This window comes from Chionomys nivalis, chromosome 6, assembly GCF_950005125.1.
Source record: "Chionomys nivalis chromosome 6, mChiNiv1.1, whole genome shotgun sequence".
Classification (NCBI taxonomy): domain Eukaryota; kingdom Metazoa; phylum Chordata; class Mammalia; order Rodentia; family Cricetidae; genus Chionomys; species Chionomys nivalis.
In genome coordinates this window covers 72,942,310-72,967,210 of record NC_080091.1, presented here as the reverse complement: position 1 = coordinate 72,967,210, position 24,901 = coordinate 72,942,310, and the positions used below count along the sequence as shown (strand labels likewise).

The 24,901-nt window shown below is 40.6% G+C and overlaps 1 protein-coding gene across 1 annotated transcript in view; it reads right to left on the bottom strand.

Annotated features, from left to right (window-relative positions):
- Positions 1-17,016: 17,016 nt before the first annotated feature.
- The window catches only part of Gabrb1 (gamma-aminobutyric acid type A receptor subunit beta1), a 354,059-nt gene continuing 346,174 nt past the window's right edge, over positions 17,017-24,901 (bottom strand). Inside the window, exon 9 of the mRNA XM_057771650.1 lies at positions 17,017-19,768. Within this exon, the coding sequence (XP_057627633.1) occupies positions 19,424-19,768 (345 nt within the window). The 3' untranslated portion in view covers positions 17,017-19,423. The remainder of the gene's footprint in view (positions 19,769-24,901) is intronic.

Here is a 24,901-nt window from a genome sequence, read left to right as displayed (position 1 = left end):
GGGACAGAATGTTTTTCAGTGTACTACTTTTTCATTAAGAGATTTTGGGTATGGAATGTGTTTTTACTGCTGTGCTCAGCTGGTTTTTGGTTCCCTCTTGGGCAAGTCCCACAAGTCAGTGGAGCACTGATGGCTTGCAGAGCAGTGCCTTAGGAGGCCTGGTCCAGTGGGCTCTGGACTACAAGGAAATACCTTGTTCTCCCCTCCCACAGCATGGCTCTACCAGCCTGTTTCTTCTTCCTTGAAGTTTGATCGACATGTTGTCTGATATCCTTATTAAAGTGCCAGTTTGGTACATTTTGACTGACAGATACTCATGCAAGCACCACCACGGTCAAAGTACTGAATACAATCTTGCCTGCAAGCTTTCTCTTGCCCTGGGTCCTTCCGGTCACCACTGCTGTGCTTCCAGGCCCACAGTTCAGTGGAAATGGGATCATAAGTGTTTGTTCTTTTTCTAATTACTGCTGGTGATGGGTGGAGGGCAGTGTGCTTTACCACTGACATCGGTCTGTTTTTTTTTTTTTTGTTTTTTGGAACAGAATCTTACACTGTTACCTAGGTTAGCCTATAATTCAACTGTGTAGACCAGGTTGGGCCTTGAACTCATGACAGTCATTTGGTCTCAGTTTTCCAAGTACTATGGTTACAGGTATGAGCCAGCATGCCTGATGTTAGCATTATTTTGAGTTGTATTCCTATTACTTTGTTTCTTTTTATTGTTGAGCAGCATCATGTTATAACTGCCACGATTTGTTTATCTGTTGATAGTATTTTGGTGGTTTCAGCATTACAGTATGGAGAATGTTATGAGCATTTACATGCATAGCTTTTTATTGGCAAATGGTGTCTTTGGAATGACATAGCTTGGTCATGTGATAGGCTTATACTTATCATTTAAAGATACCACCACAGTTTTTTTTTTTAACCCACTTCTCATTCCCAACAGTTTGTGAACGTTCTGATCCACCTTATCCGTACTTCACGTGGCCAGTCTTCCTGATTTCACCTATTTTGGTGTGCACGTGGTGGGATCTCATTGTGCTTCTAACAGTCCTAACGACCATTATCTCTTAACACACTTCTGTTGTGCCTACTGAAGGATCAGCTCTGTTTGCCCATTGCTAAGGTGGACTCTTGGGTTTTGTTTCTGAGTATTGTGTTTTGACAGTTCCTTTCCAAATGCAGGTCCTCAGCTACTTTCCTCCACACTGTTTGATCTCTTTCCTGTAAATAGATGGTATTGATTTCAGAGAGCAACTTTAGACTTACAGAAAGATCAAGAGGATGGCAGAGAATTTCCATATGGTCACTAGTTGCTCCTCTTAACTGATTATGTTGGTATAGGGCACTTGTAATTGATGAAGTAAATATTTCTGTAAGCTAAGTTTTATAGGTTATTTGGATTTCTATATTATGTGCTTTTATGTTCAGTACACATGTATATATCATTGTCATATATTTCTTAATGGCTGAATAGTTTTTATAAAATCTTTCATGATTTTCCTGTGTATGTGTTGTCTCACAAGTTCTCAGAGAGATTTGTGACTTTGTCAGGTGCTCAAATTCTGGTTCCCTCTGGTGTCTGACTTTGGTACTGCAGTTTCCCCTCCTTCTTGCTAGTCCCATCCCAGCCCTCTGACTTCTATACAGTTCTGGGTCTTGCCAATCAAGAGAGATCATCTTGGGCAGCACTGAGAAGCCGGAGCATGAGCCACATGCTCTTCTATTCCCTGTTACTCACAGTGGGAAGCTACTGGTCTTCATCTATCTCGTCTACACTGCAGGCTCCTGGAGCAGCAGGGCGGTCTGCTGTCTTTTGTTCTCAGCAGGGCCTGGTGTCTAGACATACCATGATCCGTCCACTCTCTGGAACAGAAACCTGTCATTTGGGCAGTCTTTCAAAGTGCCACAATGTTGGATTGCTGGTGTTCCCCTTCACCAAAAGAAGACAGAACAAGGCCATTCTGCCTGCTGGTCCACAGGAGATGGCAGGATGGGCAGAGGCCTGTGATTGCCAGGGATTTTCCTGTTGGAGATAGCAGTATTGTGGCCCATCGTTCAGATTCTTCTTAATTTTATTTTATTTTACTTTTAAGTTGAAACTAAAGTGATTTCCATAAGTATATTAAGTATAGTTTCCTTCCATCTCCTCCCAGATCCCCCATCTCTCCATACTTCCAACCCATGCCTTCTTTCTCTCTCTCCTAAGAAAATAAACAGACAAGTAAAAAGAAAAACAAAAAGGGTAAAACAAAACAAAGAAGAAACTAAGAAAGCACTAGAATGTACACACATACACACACCATAAAACACTGAACATCAGAAACCATAAAATATAACCGAAAGAACAGTAAGATGAAAGAATGAATGAATGAATGAATGAATGAATGATAAAGCCAAATAAAGCAATATGTGACAAAAATAATTCTCCCTGAATGCCTTTGAGTTCATTTTGTGTTGGCTATCTACTGCTGGGCATCGGGCCTACCTTTAAGTGTGGTTCGTTTACCCATTGAGACTTCCTTGGAGAAACTACTTTTCTTTTGCTTGTGATTGCTAATTGGGGTTAGCTTCTTCGATGGGGATGGAAGGTCATGTCTACCTTCCCATCTCTGCACTGGAACTCCATCTGGTTCGGATCTGTGCAGGCCCGGTGTGTGCTGCCACACTCTCTGTAGTTCACATGTTCACAGTCCTGTTGTGTCTGGAAGACACTTTCCTTGATGTCATCCATCCCTGTGGCTTTTACATCTTTCTACCCCTTCTTCCACAGAGTTCCCTGAGCTGTGAGGGGAGGGGTTTCATGAAGACATGCCATTTAGGACCGAGTGTTCCAAGGTCTCCCACATCCTGCACACTGTCCAGATGTGGGTTTCTGTGACAGTTCCCAGTTACTGCAGGAGGAAGCTTTCCAGTGTGGGCAGTCAGATACTGATCTATGGCTATAGCAGAATGCCTTTAGGAGTCTTCACTGAACTTTGCCTGTGAAAAGAGCTGATTTATGTGTGTTGTGTTGTCTTGGTATCTCTGTGGTACTGGGGAAGAATAAGAGTCTGACTCTTCTGAGTCTTGCTGGTTCATGTTGCATCTTTAGCGGCAACAAGTTGCTGTCCACAGCCCCAGCATTTGTGTTGTTGGAACAGTGGATTCTGAGTGAGCCGTGTTTGTTGATTTTTGTTATTTTATTCTTGCTGTTGTGTTTGTGTCCGTTGCCCACCTACCCCCCCCCCCCACTTTTTTCTGATCTGGTATTATTTATTCCTTGTGTTTTATTGGGTATAGTTTACTTCTTTAGATTGAAATGTTCCTTTTAGTACCTTGTGTAGTACTGAATTTGTTGATAGATATTGCTTAATTTTGATTTTATGGTGTAATGTCTTATTTTCTCCATCTATGGTGATTAAAAGTTTTGCTGGGTGTACTAGTCGGCCTGTGTCTGTGGAACATTATCACCATGGCAGGGAACATGGCGGTGTGGAGGCAGACATGTGCTGAAGAAGGAGCTGCAGCTTTTCGATATGCAGGCAACAGGAAGCAGACTCCCACTGGGCATGGCTTGACATGAACCTTCAAAGCCCTCCTCCACACTGACACACTTCCTCCAACAAGACCACACCTACTCCAGTAAAGCCACACCCCCTAATAGTGCTCTTCCCTTTGGGGTCATTTTCTTTCAGACCACCACAGTCTCTGTTGAAAAGTCAGATGTCATTTTAACAGATCTGCCTTTTTATGTTTTTTGATCTTTTTCCCTTGCAGTTTAAAAACATTTTTTTATGTTCTATACTTTCAGTATTTTGATTATTATATGCCAATGGGCTTTCTTTTATGGTCCAGTCTATTTTGTATTCTGTATGCTTCTTGTACCTAGATAGGCAATTTCACCTGTAGGTTAGGCAAGTTTTCTTCTATGATTTTTTTGTTGAAGATATTTTCTGCGCCTTTGACTTGGGCTTTGTCTCCTTACTCTATTCCTGTTATTCTTAGATTTGCTCTTTTCATAGTGTCCCAGATTTCCTGGATGTTTTGTGGCAGCATTTTTTTCCCCAGTGTGTATTTTTTTAATTAATTAATTTATTTCTTTATTAAAGATTTCTGCCTCCTCCCTGCCACCGCTTCCCATTTCCCTTCCCCTCCCCCAATCAAGTCCCCCTCCCTCGTCAGCCCTAAGAGCAATCAGGGTTCCCTGCCCTGTGGGGAGTCCAAGGACTACCCAACTCCATCCAGGTCTAGTAAGGTGAGCATCCAAACTGCCTAGGCTCCCACAAAGCCAGTATGTGCAGTAGGATCAAAAACCCATTGCCATTGTACTTGAGTTCTCAGTAGTCCTCATTGTCCGCTATGTTCAGCGAGTCCGGTTTTATCCCATGATTTTTCAGACCCAGGCCAGCTGGCCTTGGTGAGTTCCCGATAGAACATCCCCATTGTCTCAGTGTGTGGGTGCACCCCTCGCGGTCCTGAGTTCCTTGCTCGTGCTCTCTCTCCTTCTGCTCCTGATTTGGACCTTGAGATTTCAGTCCGGTGCTCCAATGTGGGTCTCTGTCTCTGTCTCCTTTCATTGCCTGATGAAGGTTAGTAGATTTAACATTTTCTTTGACCTAGGTATCCATTTCTTCTATTGTGTCTTCAATTCCTGAGATTCTCTCTTTCATCTCTTGATTTCTTTTGGTGAGTCTTGCCTCTGAGGATTCTGTTTGAGTTCTTAAAGTTTTTATTTCTTGGTTTCCCTCAGTTTTGCTTTCATTTGTTGATTCTCTTTCTTCTCTCAGGTCTTAAATGGTTTTATTCATTTCCTTTCACTGTGTTTTCATAAATTTCTTTGAAGGGTTTTATTAATTTCCTCTTTAAAGATATCTATCTTACTCATAAATGCTATCTTGAAGTCTTTGTCCTGCTTCAGCTCTGTTGCAATACTCAGAGCTGCTGTGGTAGGGTTGCTGGCTCTAGTGGAGGCATATTATCCTGGCTATTATTGATTGTGTTTTTACTTTGGCGTCTAGGCATCTGGGATTGGGAAAATTGTAATTCTAGGTGCTCATGTCTGGTCTTGTCTTGGTTGGGTTGTTGCTTTATTCCTTGGTTTCTATTGCCCTCTCTGATTCTTATGAGGGTATGGTGGTTGTGTATTGTCTGGTAGGGAATTGTTTTCTGGGATCCAGATAGGTGTGGCCACTGGTAATTCTGGGTTAAATATGTTTCTAGGCATTGGGAGCTGACACTTAGGAATGGGGTTGGGCTGGAGTGGCTGGTTGAAGAGGTCCATGAGAGGGAGGAAAGGAGGGTATTCCAGCAGGACCTGCTTAGTCCTCTGCAAATGGGGGTGGGGAAGAAAGTAAGGAGAAACACAGCAGGTACCCTACTACAGATGTGGGAATGAGACCTAGGGATTGGATTTAGAGGAGAGAAGTCTGAGTGTGGAGATCTGAAGTTCCCCTACTTGCTTCTCTGGCTTGGCTGGCAGGTTCCCAGGGAAAGCCTTCTGGAGTTGGGGGTGGGAATAACAGGATGATTGGAGAGGAAGGTTTGAGGAGGTCTGTGTTTGATACAATGGAGATGGGGGGAGAGGGGAGTGGAGGCCACAGCAGGTGGTCTGCTACAGACCTGGGGATGAGACTGAGGGAAGTGGGGGTGGATTTGAAGGACAGGGGAACTATGAAGATCTGCAGCTACCCTGCCCACTTCCTTGGCTGGAGTGAGTCATAGACTTCTGATGGAGAACCTGGGAGGTGAATGTGTTCGGATATTTTCAGGATTATTACCAGCTAAGTGAAATGATGTGATGGACTCAGAGGTGACATCACTTGGATCATAGTGACTACAAACACACACTGACTGCACAGACGTTTCCAGACCTCCAGAGGGTTCTCTTGCACACCAGCAGAGGATGGATGCTGTCACCTAGTTCTGCCTGGTCACTTCCATGCTGACTCTGTAATCTGTAGTGGCATTTCATTTGTATTTTAATAAATAAAGCTTGCCTGAGGAGCAGAGAGGATCAGGTGTGATAACACACACCTTTAATCCAAGTAGCCACACTAGTTGCCATAGAAACTGGGTGGTACATGCCTTTAATCCCAGACCTAGAGTGGAATATAAAATGGGAGGAGACAGCTCACAGTCTCAGTCTCCATCTGAGATTCCTGGATCGGACTGAGGTAGAGGTAAGAGCCAGTGGCTGGCTGTTTTGCTTTTCTGACCTCTGGGTTGAACCCCAATTTCTATCTCTGAGTTGTTATTAGTTGTGCTGTAGCGATCCTTGGCAGTGTGTGGTCAGGCTGCTTCACCCTGCTCTCTATTTGGTTTCTCTCTGAGGCTGAGAAGGCTTACATTGTGACTCTAGCCTTTACCCACTTTCCTGCCGTGGTAACTACTGGTTGTTTGTTGAATTCAAATGCTTTTGCTTTTCTTTGTTTAGGAAGATAAAAAACACGAACCATCTACCTTACATTTCTTACTAAATGCATTACTTATGTATTTGTTCCTTTTCCAATTTAGATAAAATTGGATGGGTATTTACTTCTCCCATGTTGTATTAGCCTCCTGGGAATGTTTGCCGATATCAAATGCCATAAGAAAGCCCGCTTCAGGATGAAGCTCGTGCTCTAATAAAGAGATTCCCAGTTATTTTGTTAGATAGATGTTAAGCTTGTCCCCAGGCTGAAATTTAGACTTTCATCGGAAAGCGATTCTGCTAACCATCAATTCACAGATACATAAACTTTGCAACTTCAGTCTGTTCATTATTTGATTGGCAACACTTTCTCAAGGGAGAGAATGACTCTGGAAATCAGAGGTCTTCACACGAGGAAAGACCGACAGACAGCTCTAGTGTTAGTGTGTATAGCAGAGATTATAAAAACAACAAATACGAGCCACCTCACAAGTGGATACGTACTGACTTTCTTTTAGACATCAATTTTAGTACAAAGAGACTACTCACATCTTCCCCATCCACTGTAAAATTGCTCCATCTGTTCATGTTTGTAAGGCGTGTTTCCTGAAGAATGTTTTTATAAGTAGTGCGGAAACAAACTCCCACCAAAGTGCTGCCTCTTTTTTGGTTTCCCAGGTTTTTTTTCTTTTCTTTTCCTTTTTGTATTTTTTCTTCTTTTTAATAATCAAAGACTCTCTTCTACATACAGGGATTTATCTTTGTATTCGTTTTTACAAGAAAAGCTGTCAAACAATAAATTCAGAATTCTAAACATTTTAAAGGATGATAAAAAGCTATGCCTGAAATCTCGTACATTTTAAAACAGAGGACAAAGAAAGCTTTCTGTATGTAGCCATTTGTAATTGATAATTTTTTAATTTTTATTGAAATACGCTGACATAAATTGTACATATTTACAGCAGTTAGTTCCATTTTAGAAGTTTCACAGTTACAGGCAGAGCCCGTGGGCTCTGACAGCAGCCTTTCCGATGTGCCTTCTGTCTTTTGCTGCAACAGTTCAAATCTTGTGTACTGAAGCAAACAATGCCGTGTTTTAGAGCAAAGCCGCACGGTTAAGGAAAACGCTGAGTGAAGGACAGCCCGCGACTGTAAGGGAGGCTGAGAGTCCTGAAGCTGAGAGCGCACGCGTCTCTTGTGTCCATACCTGATAGCATGTGATTTGATTTTTGTATTTTACAGGAGTACACAATCACTTGGTGGATGACTCACAATAGAAAGAAGGCCATGTGGGGGCAAAGGGGTGGGAATCAGAGGCCACTGAACAATTCCTTAGTCACAAATTCACTGTTTACAGGGAGATCCGCCTTTTAATTGTATAAATCACAGTCTACAGGCTTCATGGATTTTGTCCACAGATAGCTTTTGAGATAATGAAGGCATAAGTCACTTGCTTTTTAGCACATAAAAAAAAATTAATGAAACAAAATACTCTAATTGAATTCCAAACAAAAAGGGACAAATAAGCTTACTGTATGAAATTTGATTTTAGACGTAAAAAGCGACAGAAGATCACAGATCCTGTGAGACAGACAGCAATTTCAGTCAGAAAATGCAGCATATATTGATACAAAATAGAAATCTTGAGTTATAAAAGTAAGGAGTCCATCTTTTCCTTTCTTGGCACCTGTTCAAGCCTGCGCCATTTCATTAAAAAATTTTCTACAGGTTTTCAGAAATACTGTTCCTTGCCATTTAGTTTCTCTAGTGATTTGATAGGTATACAAAAACGATTACCAGCTTATGTTAGAAAGAAAAGGCTGTGTCAAAAACTATTACCAGCTTATGTTAGGAAGAAAAGACCATGCCAAAGATTAAAGATCACTAAATATCTGTTTCCTTGCAATGCAAGAAGTGTGCCTTCTAAAAACCAGAGAGAAATTCTTTTATTTGCTGGAACTGTGTAATACTAATCAAGATAACAAGTTTGCTAAGTCAGATTTGGCAAGAGAGTATATCGTAAAATTGGTTAGTGGAGATTCAAAAACACCAGGTTAAAACCCAACTACTTAATGCCCCCCGACAGGTTTGGTGGACTTAGCTGAGAGGCAACAGAAGGTGTGTGTTTCTTTCCGCGTATGTAGCACCTGCTTTGAAAGTCATAGCTATTTCACACAGAACGCTATGAAGGAAAAAGCAGCTGACTCTTGTTTGGCAGGTGTGGATAAGGTTCGGTTCAGTCAAGTTTTTTAGTGAAGTCGTTGCCAAAGAGGTGTTTGAATCACTGCCGGCAGCAATGGTCATTTCTTAGTCTCTAGCCTAATGAGACTTGATTTTCCCAGCCCCCACCCCATAGCTTCAACCCCCTTGTTAAATTCAAGAGGAGAGAGGGAATTTTCTAGAGATTATGAGCAGCTAGGAGGAGTATTTCGAGAGAGCCATCTTCAATCCAGATGCTTTTCTCTCGGAAACAGTTTATACTGCATTGTAAACTATAATTTTCATTCCTTATCTTAACCTTCTAAATACACCAACGTTATATCAGCCATTGTGTGTCTATCACAATAGCACAACATGCTGCCTGGTGGTGAAAACCAAAAACTGACCTTAAAGAATTAAAGCATCTTTGGACCTTGTAAGTATTTAGATCATTGGGAATTTCCAAAAGCCTCAGGCAATCTTGAACTTTTAAAAGTGTCATGTGAGGACTATTGTTATCAAGAGAATTATTGGTTTATTTTAAACTATGGGGTTGAGCCACAGTGAATAAATACATGTGTATAAAATCATAAGCATTCCCTCGTTAGAAAAATAGTGGATGTTCTGAATAGAAAAGGTTATTTGGATACACAATTCTTACTACACTGAGTTAGAATAATCCGGGGCTTTCTTAAAAATATCTCAGGGGCATTCCTGCAAAAACGCATTTCAAGCTTCATCCAGTGAATATTTTTTTTTAAAAAAAAGATAAAGAAATCAGACAGTAATATGTTGATAAAAAAGAAAAATCAAATACACTGAAATCCAACATATTGGGAAGAATATACATAGAAAAATATACTACCCAGTAAAACTGGGGAGGCTGGCTGTCACTGAGAGGTACGGTGTGTGAAGTCTGTTTCTTTTACGAAAGCATGTAAGGACACAGCAGGACTGTCGGTGGTTGAGAGGTTCATAAAGATTGTTCACATTCCCTGCTTTTCAATCCTTGAAAAGCGGTGGTGAGTGTTAGGAGCTGTCCCTTCTTCCTAACTAGTGCCAGGTCTCTATTTATGTCTTAGAAGACATGGACCTTGCTGTACAATGTCCATGATTATTCTATAATTCACGTTGGAGTTTCCATTGGCAATGCAATGTCATTGCAACTTCAAACACCCACAGAACATACATTCAGAAGACTTTTTAATAAGGCAGGAATAGAAATTAAACCATGGAAGAAAATGTTCCTATTTTTTATAAAGGAAAAGAAGAAGTAATTAGGATGGAAAATCCAGTTCTGCTAGAGCTTGTGTTCAATGGAGGTATTAGAAGATTATGTCTGCCTACTCAACCAGTGGGAAAAAGAATCCCAATGACCACCCGGCATGGAGTCAGCCAGGGCTCCACTGTAAGTATGATTTTATGTTTTAATTTGTTTAGAGATTTTATTCATGAGATTCTACAAAGGACTTAGAAAATGGGTGTATACTCTTAAAGATGAATTTTTTAATAGAGGCAGAATATTTACAAGAGTACTGGAAATATTCTGATATCCAATTTCATTGGACAGAGTTGTTCCAAGAATTGAAAGAGTACCAGTAGGCAAAGGGATGAGGATGGAGACTTGGATGGGTATTTTGGGTGCTGGTGGCTTGTTCTCTAAGTTATCATTGGGATGGAGCTAGGAAGAGCATCCTAGCACTGACCATAAGATGTAAAACTTGAAGTGTAGCAATAAGAATATTTGGGAATGATGCCTGACTACTGGAATTAAGGGCAGTGAGGGTCTAGAGCTCAATTCTGAAGGGGCTAAAGAGAGCAGTGAAAAGCATAGTGGACATGCGAGGTGAAGGCTGTTCAGACAGAACAAGTGGCTCACAGTGAAGTAAGTTTTCTTTTCTAGGACAGAATACAAACTCCATCAGTAAAGTTATTGGTATTTCCTGTATCCTCCAGGTTGCAGAGATTCTATAATTTGAAGCAGTCTCTTAGTTTACCTTCCAAACTCAGCCAAACTGGGTTGTTCAATCCTCTAATAATGCTGTGAACCTAAAGAAGGGAGCCCAGCGAAGCTCTGTGGTTGCACAGGCTTTTCTTTATCACTCTCATCGAACAATAAAATGCTGTTCTGTGGGGAGTAGAGAGAGGGCAGAGTGGACAGAAATAAACCGAGCAGCATCTACTGGGCACAGTATCTCATTCCTGGGTATAAGAGCAGTCTTCTTCCAAGTTTGTCCACATATCTTTTAAATACTCTAGAAGCCCATATCATCAAGGTCAAAGGGATTAAATATAAATTAGATGGGAGAGGTAGAAACTTTGTCTTTGGAGGCAAGAAAAACTGGGAATGAATACCCACTTTACCAGTAACTATTAGATCTGGGTAAGTTATTTAAACTCTTTGGGCTTCTGTGTCCTGCTACTTGTGCTAGCATAATTTCATAGGGCTGGAGTATAGGGAAAAGCATTATATTATAGTGGGAAAGTATTTTCTATAGTTTAATACAGGGTAGTCATTACTGGCTATCTCCCCAAAGCCATTCTTGGTTTCTTTTTGTTATTAAACAATTATTAGTTAATTAACTTTTTTACATTGTATAGCTCCGAATATTTGTTATAAGTCAGTCACAAGAACTATACTCTTCCGGGAATGGTTAAGGAATGGCTGTTTAACTCAATGTTGGCCAACAGGACAAAAGGGATGGTTTCTGAGGAAAGGTTCCTTGCCTATGAAAAGTAATCCAAGGCAGGACTTAATCTGTTTCTGCCCCTCAGGATGAATATCTGAGGAATGACCTATGCAACCATGGTGCAGCTATACTGAGGGCTGATAATATTCAGAGAATCAGAGAAAGGTCTTGGGTCTTCTATTCTTGAAATCAACACTCTAGACCAGTCTCTTCTATTCCTACTGTTATAGGAGCTAAGAATGTTTGGATTGTAAAAACATCCTTTGAGGGTTACTGTTTGTCACATGCTTCGAAATGGATCTCAGAAGATACTGCTATGTTAGTAAATGCTAACCTCAGTTAGGGATGCTTCCTGTCTCTGAAAAACAATGATATTATTAGATGTGACTCCATCTGTAGGTTAAAAAGATCATGGGAAAGCAGAAAAGAAAGCAACCACCTCCTTGCCTTAAGAGGAGAGCACATTGGGAAGTTGGGAGAACCATCTTTGGAGGATGTCTGAGGCTGGAAGAAAAATACTCAGCTAATTTTGCAAAAAAGAAGGTGTTCTCATAAACTTGACATCCATCTGGAAAAATGGTGTCTTCAGGCATTACCCTAACAATTTTCTTTAAAAATTCGATATAATAAATGATAACATCTTTCAACAAGTAAGATGAAGAAGAAACACGATTAAAGCAATATATGACAGCTCCAGAGACACGTGGAACTGGATGAGAAAATATTATCTTAACAGTTAAAAGGCTCCAGGAGAATCATAAACATTCAATAAAAATTAAGAGTACTTGTCAAATTCATTTTGGTGTTCATGTTTAGAGACTGGACTGGGGAGGGATGCATTGGCTGGAGAATAACTACAAGACTAATTGCATTTTAATAAACTTTCAATTTTTTTTTGCCAAGACTGTGTCTAAGATACTAGAGCAATTTGATTGGTAAAGTGGTATAGCAGGACACGAGGGGGAAAGGGCGAGAAGGATGAGTAACAGGTACAGAAGCGCTTTCCTCTCAATGGGAAGCTGCAATGGCTTGAAAGCTCAAATATATTTGCTTGTTCCATTTTAGAGACATAGAGACATGTGAAGTTTAAAACTAGAGATGTCACCGGAATGCATTTGGGCTCAGATACTGGCTAGCAGTTGGCTTTCCCATCCACGAGGGAGGGTTTTATGGCTTTTTTCTTGACTGAGTTACAAAGAATGATTTAAGAACATCTGTATCTTTCAAAGATCTAAACATGGAGACCAGATCACATGAATGAATGTTATCTGAGTGTCCCTTGATACTTTTCTAAAATGGAAGATTATAGTACAGAATATTATAAAAGTCATAAGATAATTTTGCTACTTGCCTGTGTAACTACGTGTTTGATAAGGTTTGGAAGAAATCTGAGCTAGTATCCAATTTGCTTGATGTCAAGGGGCTAACTCTCAAAGGCATGTGGCAAAGACTACTATTAGATTTGCGAGGCTATACCAACAGAGACCATGGTACACTAGCACTGTTTGGTTTAACTCCCATGTACATGAGCCTCTCTAAAATAACCTTTGAGACCTGGTTCTGGAAGAGAACTTGAAGTCATCTGCTGGCATGTCAAGGGTCACAAGTCTGCGAGGAGGCACACCTCTATCCCATCCTGATTCCAAGGTGTCTTCCTTTGTTATTCCCCCCCTCCCCACAACTCTTACTTAACTTCCCAGCGTCTTGCTTGGTGTATGTAGAGACACTTTATGGAGGGGTGCATCCTACACTGTTATCTGGGGATAATTTGAACAGAGCATAATGGTTTGTACTCTGTGTACAAACTCTTCCACTCTCATCTGCTAGAAAGTTGAGGGGGTAGATGAGGTGATACATATGAAGTATAAGTCTAGGAGAAAGGTACAGAAAGGAAGAATTAGCTCCAAGTCCTAAAGGACTCTCTACAGATGTTCTACTTGCGTGATAAGCCATTCTCGGAGGAGCATTGATGAATGCAGGATAGATTTACCATGCTACACTGCTATTGAGAAAAGGGCCTTACCTTTAAGTTCTGGTATAGATAACACAATCACCCACAGGTTAAAGTCATTACTTTCATTTCTGCTGTATTTTGAAATAAGTCAGGAAAGAAAAGATGTCTGTAAACATGTGTACTCTACATAAAAAACAAATAAAAGTAATTCAGGATCTTCAGAGGTGGCCACAATGAAAAGATTTCCCTCTGAACACCTTTTAAAGGCATTATGAGTATGAATTGGGAAGAATTATTATAATTCTTTGTTTGTGAATTTAATGAAAAAAATGTAAGTCCAAAAATTGATGCTGTCATCTAAATATGAGCAAGGTAGCATATGAGCTTTGGCAATGAGATGGACAATAAATAAAGGAATTGATTTCATTGGTTATGTAGTTGGGAAAGATTAAGACAGAAGAGTTCACCTATTTTATAAAATTCAAGATTTCAAAATACACATATAATATTTTAATTATTTGAACATATAAAAATATATTTGGGAGTGTCTCCTGTTTCCTGTTTCTCCTCAAAGGAAAGCCCAGGAAGAGGCAAGAGCCAGGTAATGATATTGCTCTTGTTCATCCTTTGACTTTGGAATGAGACTATTTTAATGAATGTATCTGTGACCCTGTATCCCTAAGGCAAATAAACAAGGTTATTTGACCTCTCTTATATGTACTGATTTGTTATGATTGTCCACAGGATGGAATATGCAGGGAGTGTTGCTCAGGAGAGTGGGATTCCTTTTCAACTGGTTCAAAAATATCAATTTTCCCAACTTGAATTCCCACTGGAAATTTTTTTGATAGATCCATTATTTACAAAAAGTTTGAGAGCCAATGAAAAATGATTGAGTCCCTTGATGTGAGTCTGTTAATATGCCAAAGATTTCTGAATAGGTAAAAACCTGTTAGAGTGCTTCAAATTTAATGGAAAATTCCTGTCGTGGGAGGTGTCAGGACAAACAGAACCCTCATTCTTACCCTTTTATGAATTCAATATTTTCTATTTTGTAATTCGTTTATTAAAAAGAACTTCTTTCAAATGCTTGCTGCAGATCCCAACAATTACACTTTCAATCATTCCCGCTGATGTGCTGCTATCTGAAGAAAAGCTAAGGGAAAAATCACAATGTGTTCTAACCTGAAAATTGGCAGAATGGATTAGTTCCACCAAAGTGTGTTTTGTGTGTTCAGTTGGTGGTGGGGCACATCTCAGGATTAAAATGTTCCAAAATAATAGCTCTCTGTGTATGCTCTCCTACCATGTAAAACGGCACAAAGAATCTTACCTTTGAGGAGGACACCTTTCCCTCTACCACTAAGAAACCAATCTCAATCTTCAATTGCTTGGAAAATTTGAATTTCTTTTGGTGCCATCACCTTCTCTGGGATTGCTTGGGAACACACTCTGTGGCATAACAGCCCACATCCCGAGAACTTGGAGAAAATAATATCTGGAAATATTTAATTACCAAGTTCTTCAAACTCAAGCAGCTCACACTGCACGTGCCCTTCCCCTCGCTAAATGCTTTTGTTTGCCTTCTCAATCAGTTCACACCAGAATTTTTCTCTACCTTTAAAAATAAGGACATGGTTACCTCTGTATCTTTCAGGTATGTGTCTGCCACGCAGTGCTATCAAGGACATTTGTTGTCTCTCTCTGCACCCCTGCCTATCCTTTGGATGTTAGTTGTCCACCCTGATGAAACCCAACTATTCTGTTCATTTTTAATCTTATTAGAAGTTCTAGAAAACATAGTTTAGAAGCTAAAGGTATTGGTGCAAATGAAGCTTTGGATTACCTGTGGGTTTTAAGCATCCCTTCAATCCCTGACCCCTTGAACAGCATCGGTAATTCAGTTCTTGATGATACAAATAGCCACACTGACTGAAAACAACTTATCTGCTTTTCGTGACTGTTCAAGGAGCACATTGCTCCAGTTCCGGTTTCTGCTGGTGCTCTGTTCTTTGGCCCAACAGGTTGGCAGCCTTCTAGGCAGCTGCTGTCCCTTAAAGTGGGTAAAGTTATGAGGCAGTGATCATGGACACCTGCTATGGCTTACAGCAGAGTCACACAACTGTATGCACGAAAGAGGTGGAGAGATTCGGATTTGGGCCCAAATCACTAATCATTTCACTTTATGAGTAAAAGCAAATGCTTCATAAGCTTACATTATTTACAATATTCAGGTTTTCCAAACATCCACCCAAAGTTGGGGACCAGCACATCACAGGGAACAGCTCAGTGAACTATGTACAGAATTTACAACGAAGTTTACACAATAGCCCACGTTCCATTAACCAATGTACCTTTGCGTTGTCTTTCAGATACATGTTTCTCTCTTCTGTTCATCCCAGAAACAGCTGACTAAACTGTCTTGAGCAAATGCTTGCACGTTCCTTTCACCTTTTCCTAGGATACATGATGATATTTTAATAAACAAATGGTGGCGCATCACCCTTTGACAAGATACTGTCCAGAATTTGTCACATGAAAAATCTTGGAGAGTCTTTTCTTCTAGAAGAACTATTCTGTATCCTTTTTTGTTTAACTTGGCAGATTGTAATAAAACACTTTCTAAATAAATATTCATAAAATAGTCATTGATTTAGGACTATAGAATTTTGTCGATTTTCTATGACTTGTTTTTTTTTTTAAAGGAAAGCCCATCTTTTCAGACCCTAAAACCATTACTCTTTCTCTGCACCACATTTTGCTCACTGAAGTTTTTAAGATCCATCATTGACTGTAACGCACAATAAAGGTAGTGTGCACACAGACACAGGCTATTCACTCAGCAGTCTTGCCAGCCAGCTGCTGTTCCTGTTCGGCAACAGAGGTGATGGCGATACTAATCCTGGATTATTCAGGCAGAAATGAGCCTTCACCTGGGTCTTTGCCTCAGAGAACTGCTAACTGGAAGGAACATCTGCTATTTTAAGCCAAGGAAAAAAATATGGGAAGAAGGGATGAGTGTGCAGTTATTGTCAAGTAAAAGGTGTGATGTCTACTCTTCCCACAGCAGGGTAAGTCTTCCACACAATCAGTCCCACAGTTGAACTGTGAAACACAGGGTTCTCTGGGTGTGAATGAGGCATAAGGAAGGGAGTCTGTCATTTTCAGTTTCTTTCTTTCCTTGATGGAGGGGATTACGGCTATTTTCAGGGCAAAAAGAAATCAATTTAATCATAGTTAAACAATAACTTTTGTATAATGTAAGCTAAATCTTTCAACCAATGGGGCCAGTGTGAGAACATTTAAGAATGTTTAATGATGTTTATTTTTTATTTACAATATTTAGGGCAAGAAGAGGGAGAAGGGCAGAGAAGGAAGGTGCTTCCCTGTTACTGTTTCGCTTGGGAAGGGAACAGAGAGGAATGGATTAGTCTGGGAGGTGATCAGAAGTTATGACAAAGATCTTGACCCACAGCTGTGTCAGTTCTTCAAGGCTGTGGGCTTCCAGTGCCTCTGAGATCAAAGCCATTTGACTGGATTTGCATACTGGTGGCTGTGATCCCCATATCATTTCATGTCCAGTGGGCAGTTCAGGTCCAATCATTTTACATTTTAAAAGGTTAAAATGTAGGAGTTCAAAAATTTTTTTCCTGCAAAAGATGCTTTATATCTAAAACTACAACAAAATCAGTTTAGATTTTAAAAAGGACAATAGAGAACTGAAAAACCAAATGATCACAATCTTCTATGAGAAGATCTAAGGAGACACTTGTCTCTGATTCAGTATTTCTTTTTTTTTTTTTTGGTTTTTCGAGACAGGGTTTCTCTGTGGTTTTGGAGCCTGTCCTGGAACTAGCTCTTGTAGACCAGGCTGGTCTCGAACTCACAGAGATCCGCCTGCCTCTGCCTCCCAAGTGCTGGGATTAAAGGCGTGCGCCACCACCGCCCGGCTGATTCAGTATTTCTTTCTTGAAAGCCTTTTAAACAGTTTTGACATCATAATGATTAATTTCTGTTCAACATCAGGCACATATTTCCCTTCCTATATTTAAAATAAACGGCCGCATGGTAGTTCCTGGGTATTCATTGGTGACAGGAAACCCCATTCCATTCTACTCTGCCCTGGCATTGCACATGGTATGGCATCTCAGCCTTGGCAACCGACCAGAGCTTCCCATGGATGACCCTGTGACCATAGGATGAGCATAGCTCAGCCTGGGAAGCGTGTTTACACTTCCTGAAAACCTAAATGAGAATTTGTCCTCAAAATCACAGCACTCCTCAAGAAGTTGGGGTGATCAGTTTTTTTTTTCCTAAGGTGTAGTAGGACTTTTATGTTTTCACTAGTGTCTGCTATTACATCCAGCCACGCTCGCTGATTTAAGGGTTTTCTTTTCCTCTTACTTTCTAAATGTATTTTTCATATTATGCCCTTGGACTCATTCTCAGGAATTCCAGCTTTCCCTTTCCAATTGACTATAATTGTAACAGCTCTCGCTGCTCTGCACATTGATTCTCTTCGGAGAGGAGAGCCAGACTATCAAACGAGGCAGTCATCTTGATCAGTCCTTCAGTTTCCTCATCACATGCATGGATCGTGGCCTCCATCCACGGCTGGTCAATTTGTGCCCTCACTCAACCTTGCAAATAGACATATATAATTTTACAAACTCATTCTGAAAGTAAATGAGGTTTTAATGGCAGAAAATGAGAAGGACTAGGCAGCAGCTTGTTGAGCGTGTTTACAATTGTGTCGCTTTATTGAAAGTCACGAGACCCACGACCCAGAATCACGCATCAGCACAGATGAGGCTGTGCAATGACAGTGATTAATGCGTGTAGACAGGCAGGGTCCACACTTCAGGGGCCAGTGCACATGATTAAAGGCTCAGTGTTTTGTTGCGATGAGTTTCTTCTCTCTGTGATTTTGCTACTTTAAAGGTCTCTTTAAGCTGGAAATCTGGCTTTGGAGGAAGAAACTGACATGGTGGATGAGCGTTTCCCAGGCCATGCATTTTGTAGTTTGAAATGCAGAGCTCAGAAAAGAGAACAAAAAAGTTTCAGGAGAGTTCTGTGTGATGAGCTTATCACCATTAGACACTGCTCTCTGGAAGCCTAGGCGATCCATACAATTTGACTTAAGATTTGGCAGTGCGGATAACTGCCCAGGCACCTTTTCATAACACATAAGTCTTGCCTTGCTCAGAGAAATAGCAATTTTTTTCTCAAGGAAAAAATTTGGTCTTCACCTCCTTCAAATCCTTCACCAGCTGGACCCCACATGTCCTTTCTCTCTTTCTTTCTGGAGCAGGGACTGTGGAAATATGACTACATAGTTTTCATGGCATCAAGAGAGTCCAAGATTTACGAAGGCCAGGCTGCTTCCCATAATGGTCAGCAAGAAAAAGATTGATTGTCCCTCAAACTTCTTATTCTTGACAAGAAAACAAAAATGTTCTCAGTGACTACCAGATAGATCAGGTTGTTTTCGAATGCTACCTTTGACCATCTGGGCAGTTTGAGAAAGAAACACTTTTAATAATAGCCATGGTCATTATTAGATGGACACGGTAGGGTGAGTTTGGGCAAAGAGGTGACTAACACTAGCTTTGATGTCCCTTTTCTGCAGGGTCGAGAAGCCTTTCTAGAAGGGACCCAGGAGAACTCCAGAGGGGAGGGGAATTGTCTGTTACATCCCTGCTTCCTGGAAACCTGCTATTTGTCAAATGGCTTTATTCATCTGAGATGCTGAAGTTAGTTGTCTTTTTTTTCTGTCATTAAAAAAATACTATTTTTTTGGCAGAATGAGATGATTACAGCTTTCTCAGAACACAGTGCAGGTGGACAGCAAGTCCACTGTACATTTTCATTTTCAAATTATTCAGTGAGATCCAAGGCGACTAGGAAAGACTACCAACAGTAGCTACCACCCATCTCCTTTTGTGTTTGTAAACAAAGCAATTGATGGAATGCTTAAACCTGGACCACTGCGCACACGAACAAATACCTTTTGTTGTTGTTGAAGTAAACATGGTGTGATAATAAAAACTGACACGCAATACTGAAAACCAATTGGATGGCTGAATCTCTGACCTCAAAAAACCACAGCAGTAATCGCTGTTGGGAGAGTGTGGGGTTAGAAAACAAGCCAAGGAAGATAGTCTAAACCGAACCATGAGACTGACTTTAGTGGACATAGTAAAGCCAATAAACGACATTAAAAAGAGAAAACGTGATGGGGAAAAACATTCGAGACCACTTGTCTATGGAGTTCACGTCAGTTAAGTCAGGGATCTTCACTTTGAGTTGTGAGGCACGCCTGCGGATGCGCCCCTTGCCTGGCACCCCGTGCCTGTCCAGCCCGCGCCCGAAGCCCTCGCGGCTGCTCAGCGGCTTGCGGTACTGGATGCTGGCGCTGTCGTACGAGTACATGGTGGCCTTGGGGTCACTCACACCCGTGAGCACCTCGGAGCCGCTGGTCTCGTTCCTGATTTCCAGAGTGCTGAGGAGAATATTGCCGTGGGCGTCGACCTGAGGGCAGAGAGGACTTGCTCAGGCACTCACCAGGACATTTATCCACTGTCATGCTGTCGTTGGGGGACTCATTGATCATTTCCATTTCGTGTGCATTGACCCATTTCAGGATAACTGGCTCCATGTGCTGCCTGACAATGAAGATTATCTATAATTCATCTATCTACTCTATCAATCATCTGTCAGTCATTATTGTATCTACCAATCTTTTATCTTCTATTAGCCACCTATCACTCACCCTCTATCTCTGTCTTCTGTTATCAATTTATATTAATAAGCTATCTCTGCCAATTACTTATCTACTTCCAGAAATTATGGATTTATCTTCTATCTACCTATCAACTGTCTGCCTGTAGCTGTTAGTCATCTATTTTTATCTATCATTTGCCTACTTCTATCATCTGTCCCTATCAATCATCAATTTCTATCAATTATTCATCTCTTATCTACTTATCACTGATCTATCAACTATTTTTTATCTTCTATTTACCTATTAAGTCTACTTATCTCTATTAATCTCTATTCATAGTTATCTATCTTCTATTATTTATCTAGATAACTATTCTAAATCCATTAATTTCTCTATCTCTACCTTTCTATTTATCATCTATCTGCTTCTATCAACTACCTACATACCATCCATTTGTATCATCTGTCTATCTATCTATCTATCTATCTATCTATCTATCTATCTATCTATCTATCTATTGCCTATCATTCATCTATATATGTCTCTATCTATCTATCTATCTATCTATCTATCTATCTATCTATCTATCCATCTATCTATCATCTATCTATTGCCTATCATTCATCTATATATGTCTCTATCTATCTATCTATCATCTATTATTTAATCTTTTATTTTGAACCACCTGTATACCTATCTTATTCAAATTTAATTTCTGTTGCTGTTATAAAACACTTTGACCAAAAACTGCTTGAGAGGGAAAGGGTTTATTTAGCTTACACCTCTAGATTATAACCCATCTTTGAGGGCAGTCAGGGAAGGAACTCAAGTACAAACTTGGAGACAAGAACCATGGAGGAACTCTGCTTGCTGACTCTTCTGACTTAATCAGCTATTTTTTCTTTTATTTTTAAGCTTTATTCTACCGAGCAACTTTCAGAAAGTATAGATGATTAAGCCTACATGAAAACGCAGTTTGTTAAGTCCTGCTACTCTCTCCATTCCCTGACCTTATCTGATAATAGACTTTTTAATTTTTTTAAATTGCTTTTTTACATTTTTCTCTGCAGCTAGTTTTCTTATACAGCTGAGGCTCATCGGCCAAGGCATGGTGCTACCCATGGTGGGCCAGGCTCTCTCACACAAACTACCAATCAAAAGACTCCCTTCACAAACACTAATGCAGGCTGATCAGAATCGGGCAATTCCTCAACTGTTTCTTTTTCCCTGGTGACTCTAGGGTACGTCAAATTGACAGTAAATCCTAACCAGCACATATGTTTTATACCCATTGGCTTTCTGTTGCTATGATAGAACACCATAATCAAAGCAACTTGGAGGAGGAATGGTTTTACTTAATCCTGCAGCTCCTAGTTTACAACCCATCATGAAAGGAAGCCAGAGCAGGAGTGTAAGCAGGGCAGGAGCAGAACCAGGAACTGAAGCAGACTGTGGAGGAACATTGCTTACTGGCTTGCTTCTCAGACTTTTTCAGGTTTTTTTTTTTTTTTTCAATCCAGGGCTACTTTCTAAGGGTGGTACCACCCACAATGGGCTAGGCCCTCCCACATCAGTCATTAATCGAGAAAATGTACTACCCTTAGATTTGCCTACAAGTCAGTCTAATAAGCATCTTCTCAGTTGAACTTTCCTCTTTTCAGATGATTTCAGCTTGTGTCAAAGCTGATGAAGAACTAACCAGCACAACTGATTCCTTGTCAACTTGACAAACAAATCACTCCTAAACCAGTAACCTTTCCTTTTCTGTATATTCCTCAGATCTCTTGTTACTATTACAATATAAAGCATTATATAATGCTAAAAGTCCCAGAGTCTTTACAAATTTAAGCATTTTAAAAGACCGAGTGGTGTGGGAGGTCCTTCTGTCTATGTGTTGCTTTTATTGGTTAATGAATAAAGAAACTGGCTTGGCCTATAGCAAGGTAGAAGGAAGGTGGAGTCGGAGAGAAGCCTTGTAGCCCCACCAGAAATAGACGCCGGTAGGAACTTTACCCAGTAAGCCACAGCTATGTGGCGATACACAGATTACTAGAAATGGGTTAAATTCAGATGTAAGAGTTAGCAAATAAGAAGCTAGAGCTAATGGGCCAAGCAGGTGATTTAAATAATATGGTTTCTGTGTGTTTATTTCCCGGCTAAGTGGCTGGGAACTAACTAGCAGCCTCCCTCCAACAACCGAGTTCTCTGTAAAACATCTTTACAAATCTAACGTCTTGCAACTATGGGTTCCTATAAAATTAAAAAGCAAGCAAACAAAAAAGTTAAATATTTCTTATTCTAAGAGAGAAGAACCAGGGCATAGTTACAACAAAACCAAAGCAAAACCAAGACTCAACAGTTTAACTAGCTCAAGGTCCCATATCTGGGACTCACAATCCCCTGGGTGGTAAAGGTGTAGGCAGCTCCGCTTCTCTGGTGCTTTTCTCCACAACACACCCTGACTTGAAGGCTCAGCCTTGCTCACCCCACATCTGCTGATGTTCTTTGTGGACATCATATGGTCTTGGCATCTACAACATGCTGAGTTTCCATGGCAGCTGAGGCTGCACTCTCACCAATGGCTCCTGTTGGCTTCTCTTCAGTGCCTTCAACTCTGCCACCCAGTGCCAAGCCTCGGCTTTTCTCCATGACTCCTTCAGTCTCGCAGCTCTCATGCTGCCAAAGCCAGTGACGAACACGTGGGGACTCTCGCACGCTACCAGAATTGACTACCAGCATTTGGTGCAGCCTTGACTCCTGTGCATCACAGCTTCTGGGGGATGACCCTGAGCAGATACTCCCTTGAAGATTTCACCTCAACCAGACTGTTTTTTTCCCAATTACAGCTGGTTTCTCAGCCCCTGATAATCACATCTATTGTCCCAGTACAGCAAAGGTTTCTCTTTAGGTATGGTCTCTGGTTAATCACAGCTTCTTCTTCAGTACTAGCTGACAAGAAAACACAGATTCTCAACTTAAGATATCATAGGAACAGCCCTGAGCGAGTCTTTCCTTGCCTCTAAAATTTCCTAAGCTGGGCCTCTATTTTTTCGCATCTCTTTCAACACTCTTATCTTTCAAGCTCCTCCAGAACAACCCAGTAAGTCGGTTGAACTGGACACTCAACAGCTTTTCAAGCCTACAGCTTAAAAAAAAAAATCACTTCCAGTCTTCAAAGAACCAATGTGGTTCGATGGTTCGGCCTGCTACTGCAGTACGCCAGTACCCCAGTCTCTGGTACCAATTTCTGCACTAGTTTGCTTTTCTGTTGCTCTGATAAAGCAACTCTGGAGAGGGAAGGGTTTATTCCAGTTTACGGTTTATCATGAAGAAACTTAGGGCAAGAACTGTGAGAACCTGGAGATGGAAACTGAAGCTGAAACCATGGAAGAACTATGTTGCTTACTGGCACATACATTTGAAGGGCTGCAAAGGGCATGGGGCAGCTGTTTTCATTTGCCTGAATGTGTTGTGTGATGTTTTGATTACGTTCTGACAAGTAAAACTTGCTTGGAGTCTGAGGGTGGAGCTAGCCACTAGCTGACTAAAATTAACCATAGAAGTTTGGAGGATTATAGACAGAGAGGAGACAGGAAGTAGTGATTCAGGGCTGAGAGAGGATCTCGGCCCTTTTGGACGGAGAAACAGAAGAGTTAGGAGGTGACTGGTGACTGCTCCCTGCTTCTCTGATCTTTCAGGTTATTACCTTGATAGCTGACTCCCAATTTTTTATTGATAAAGATTTATTAGATTGATGCTTCATGAGCGGGATACAGCTCTAGCCTACGGTGTATGTGTGTTCCCATCTTATAGAGTGAGTTGAAGTTTAGAAGAGTCATGCCTATGGAAGTTCGTTACTGCAGCTGCATAGCTGAAGTGGTACGGGAACATTCTTTAGAAGATGAAGAATAGAATACATGGCTTCTAGGTTTGAAATACTCACAGACTGTTAAGACACATGTCTCATTGAGGTGCATTGTTGATATTGTCATGAAGGTATGTTTTCCATCAAATTAGCAAACCATGCTAATGGTTGCATTAGAGAGAGAATTCATGCTAGTTATAGGAGCTGCATGAAAGCAGTGGCTGGAATAGAGTCTGGAAGGATGTCAAGACAGCAGGCCAACGGACTGGGAGCTGTGCTTTCATTCCGATTTACTTTTTTTTTTTTTTTTTTTTTTAACTAACTGATGTTGAGTGACCTTGGCTTAGTCAAGATCTTTGTATTCTCACATATAAACGGATGATTTTTTTTTCCCTAGGTAATCTAACGGATTTGTTTCCAGTCTTTGACTTTGGAGTATAATATTGTAACATAGCATTGTAAAAAATAAAAATTGTAAAATTGAATCCCTCACCTATATCATATACATTGTGAATTTAAATTATTATGAACAGCTACATAAACAAGGTTAAAGACACCAGAATAAGCCTGGCATGAATATGCAGGTGCTTCTCTTTAAACAGAAGTCAGAGAGTGTCTTATTATATTTTTCCTAACCTGCTGCATGTACAAAGACATTTGAAGCCTTCATGAGGGAAGAAAATCTTTCAAAGCAGTCTCAGTTGTTGAGTTAGAAGCCATGGTTTTTGGTGTCATTTTGACACATCAAAGAATGAATCCAGCTTGAGAACTTCCTATGAAAGTTGATTTCTTTGTTTAATTATTAAATCAACACTACAGTGTTCCTTTCAAGGAAAATTAAAGAAGAGCCACGAAAGAACCCTTTTATATTTCCAGTAACTTTCTTACTAGAATATGGCTATTGTAAAAGCTGGGGTTACAGATCCTGTGTGTGTGAGCCTGTATGCGTGCATTTGTGTGTGTGTGTATGTGTGTTTTACATGACCTGTTCACCCACCATTGATGCAGCTCCCCCAAAATAAGATCTACATGGAAATGTCTATTGGTTTTTCACATCTTCAGGCACATCAAGAAA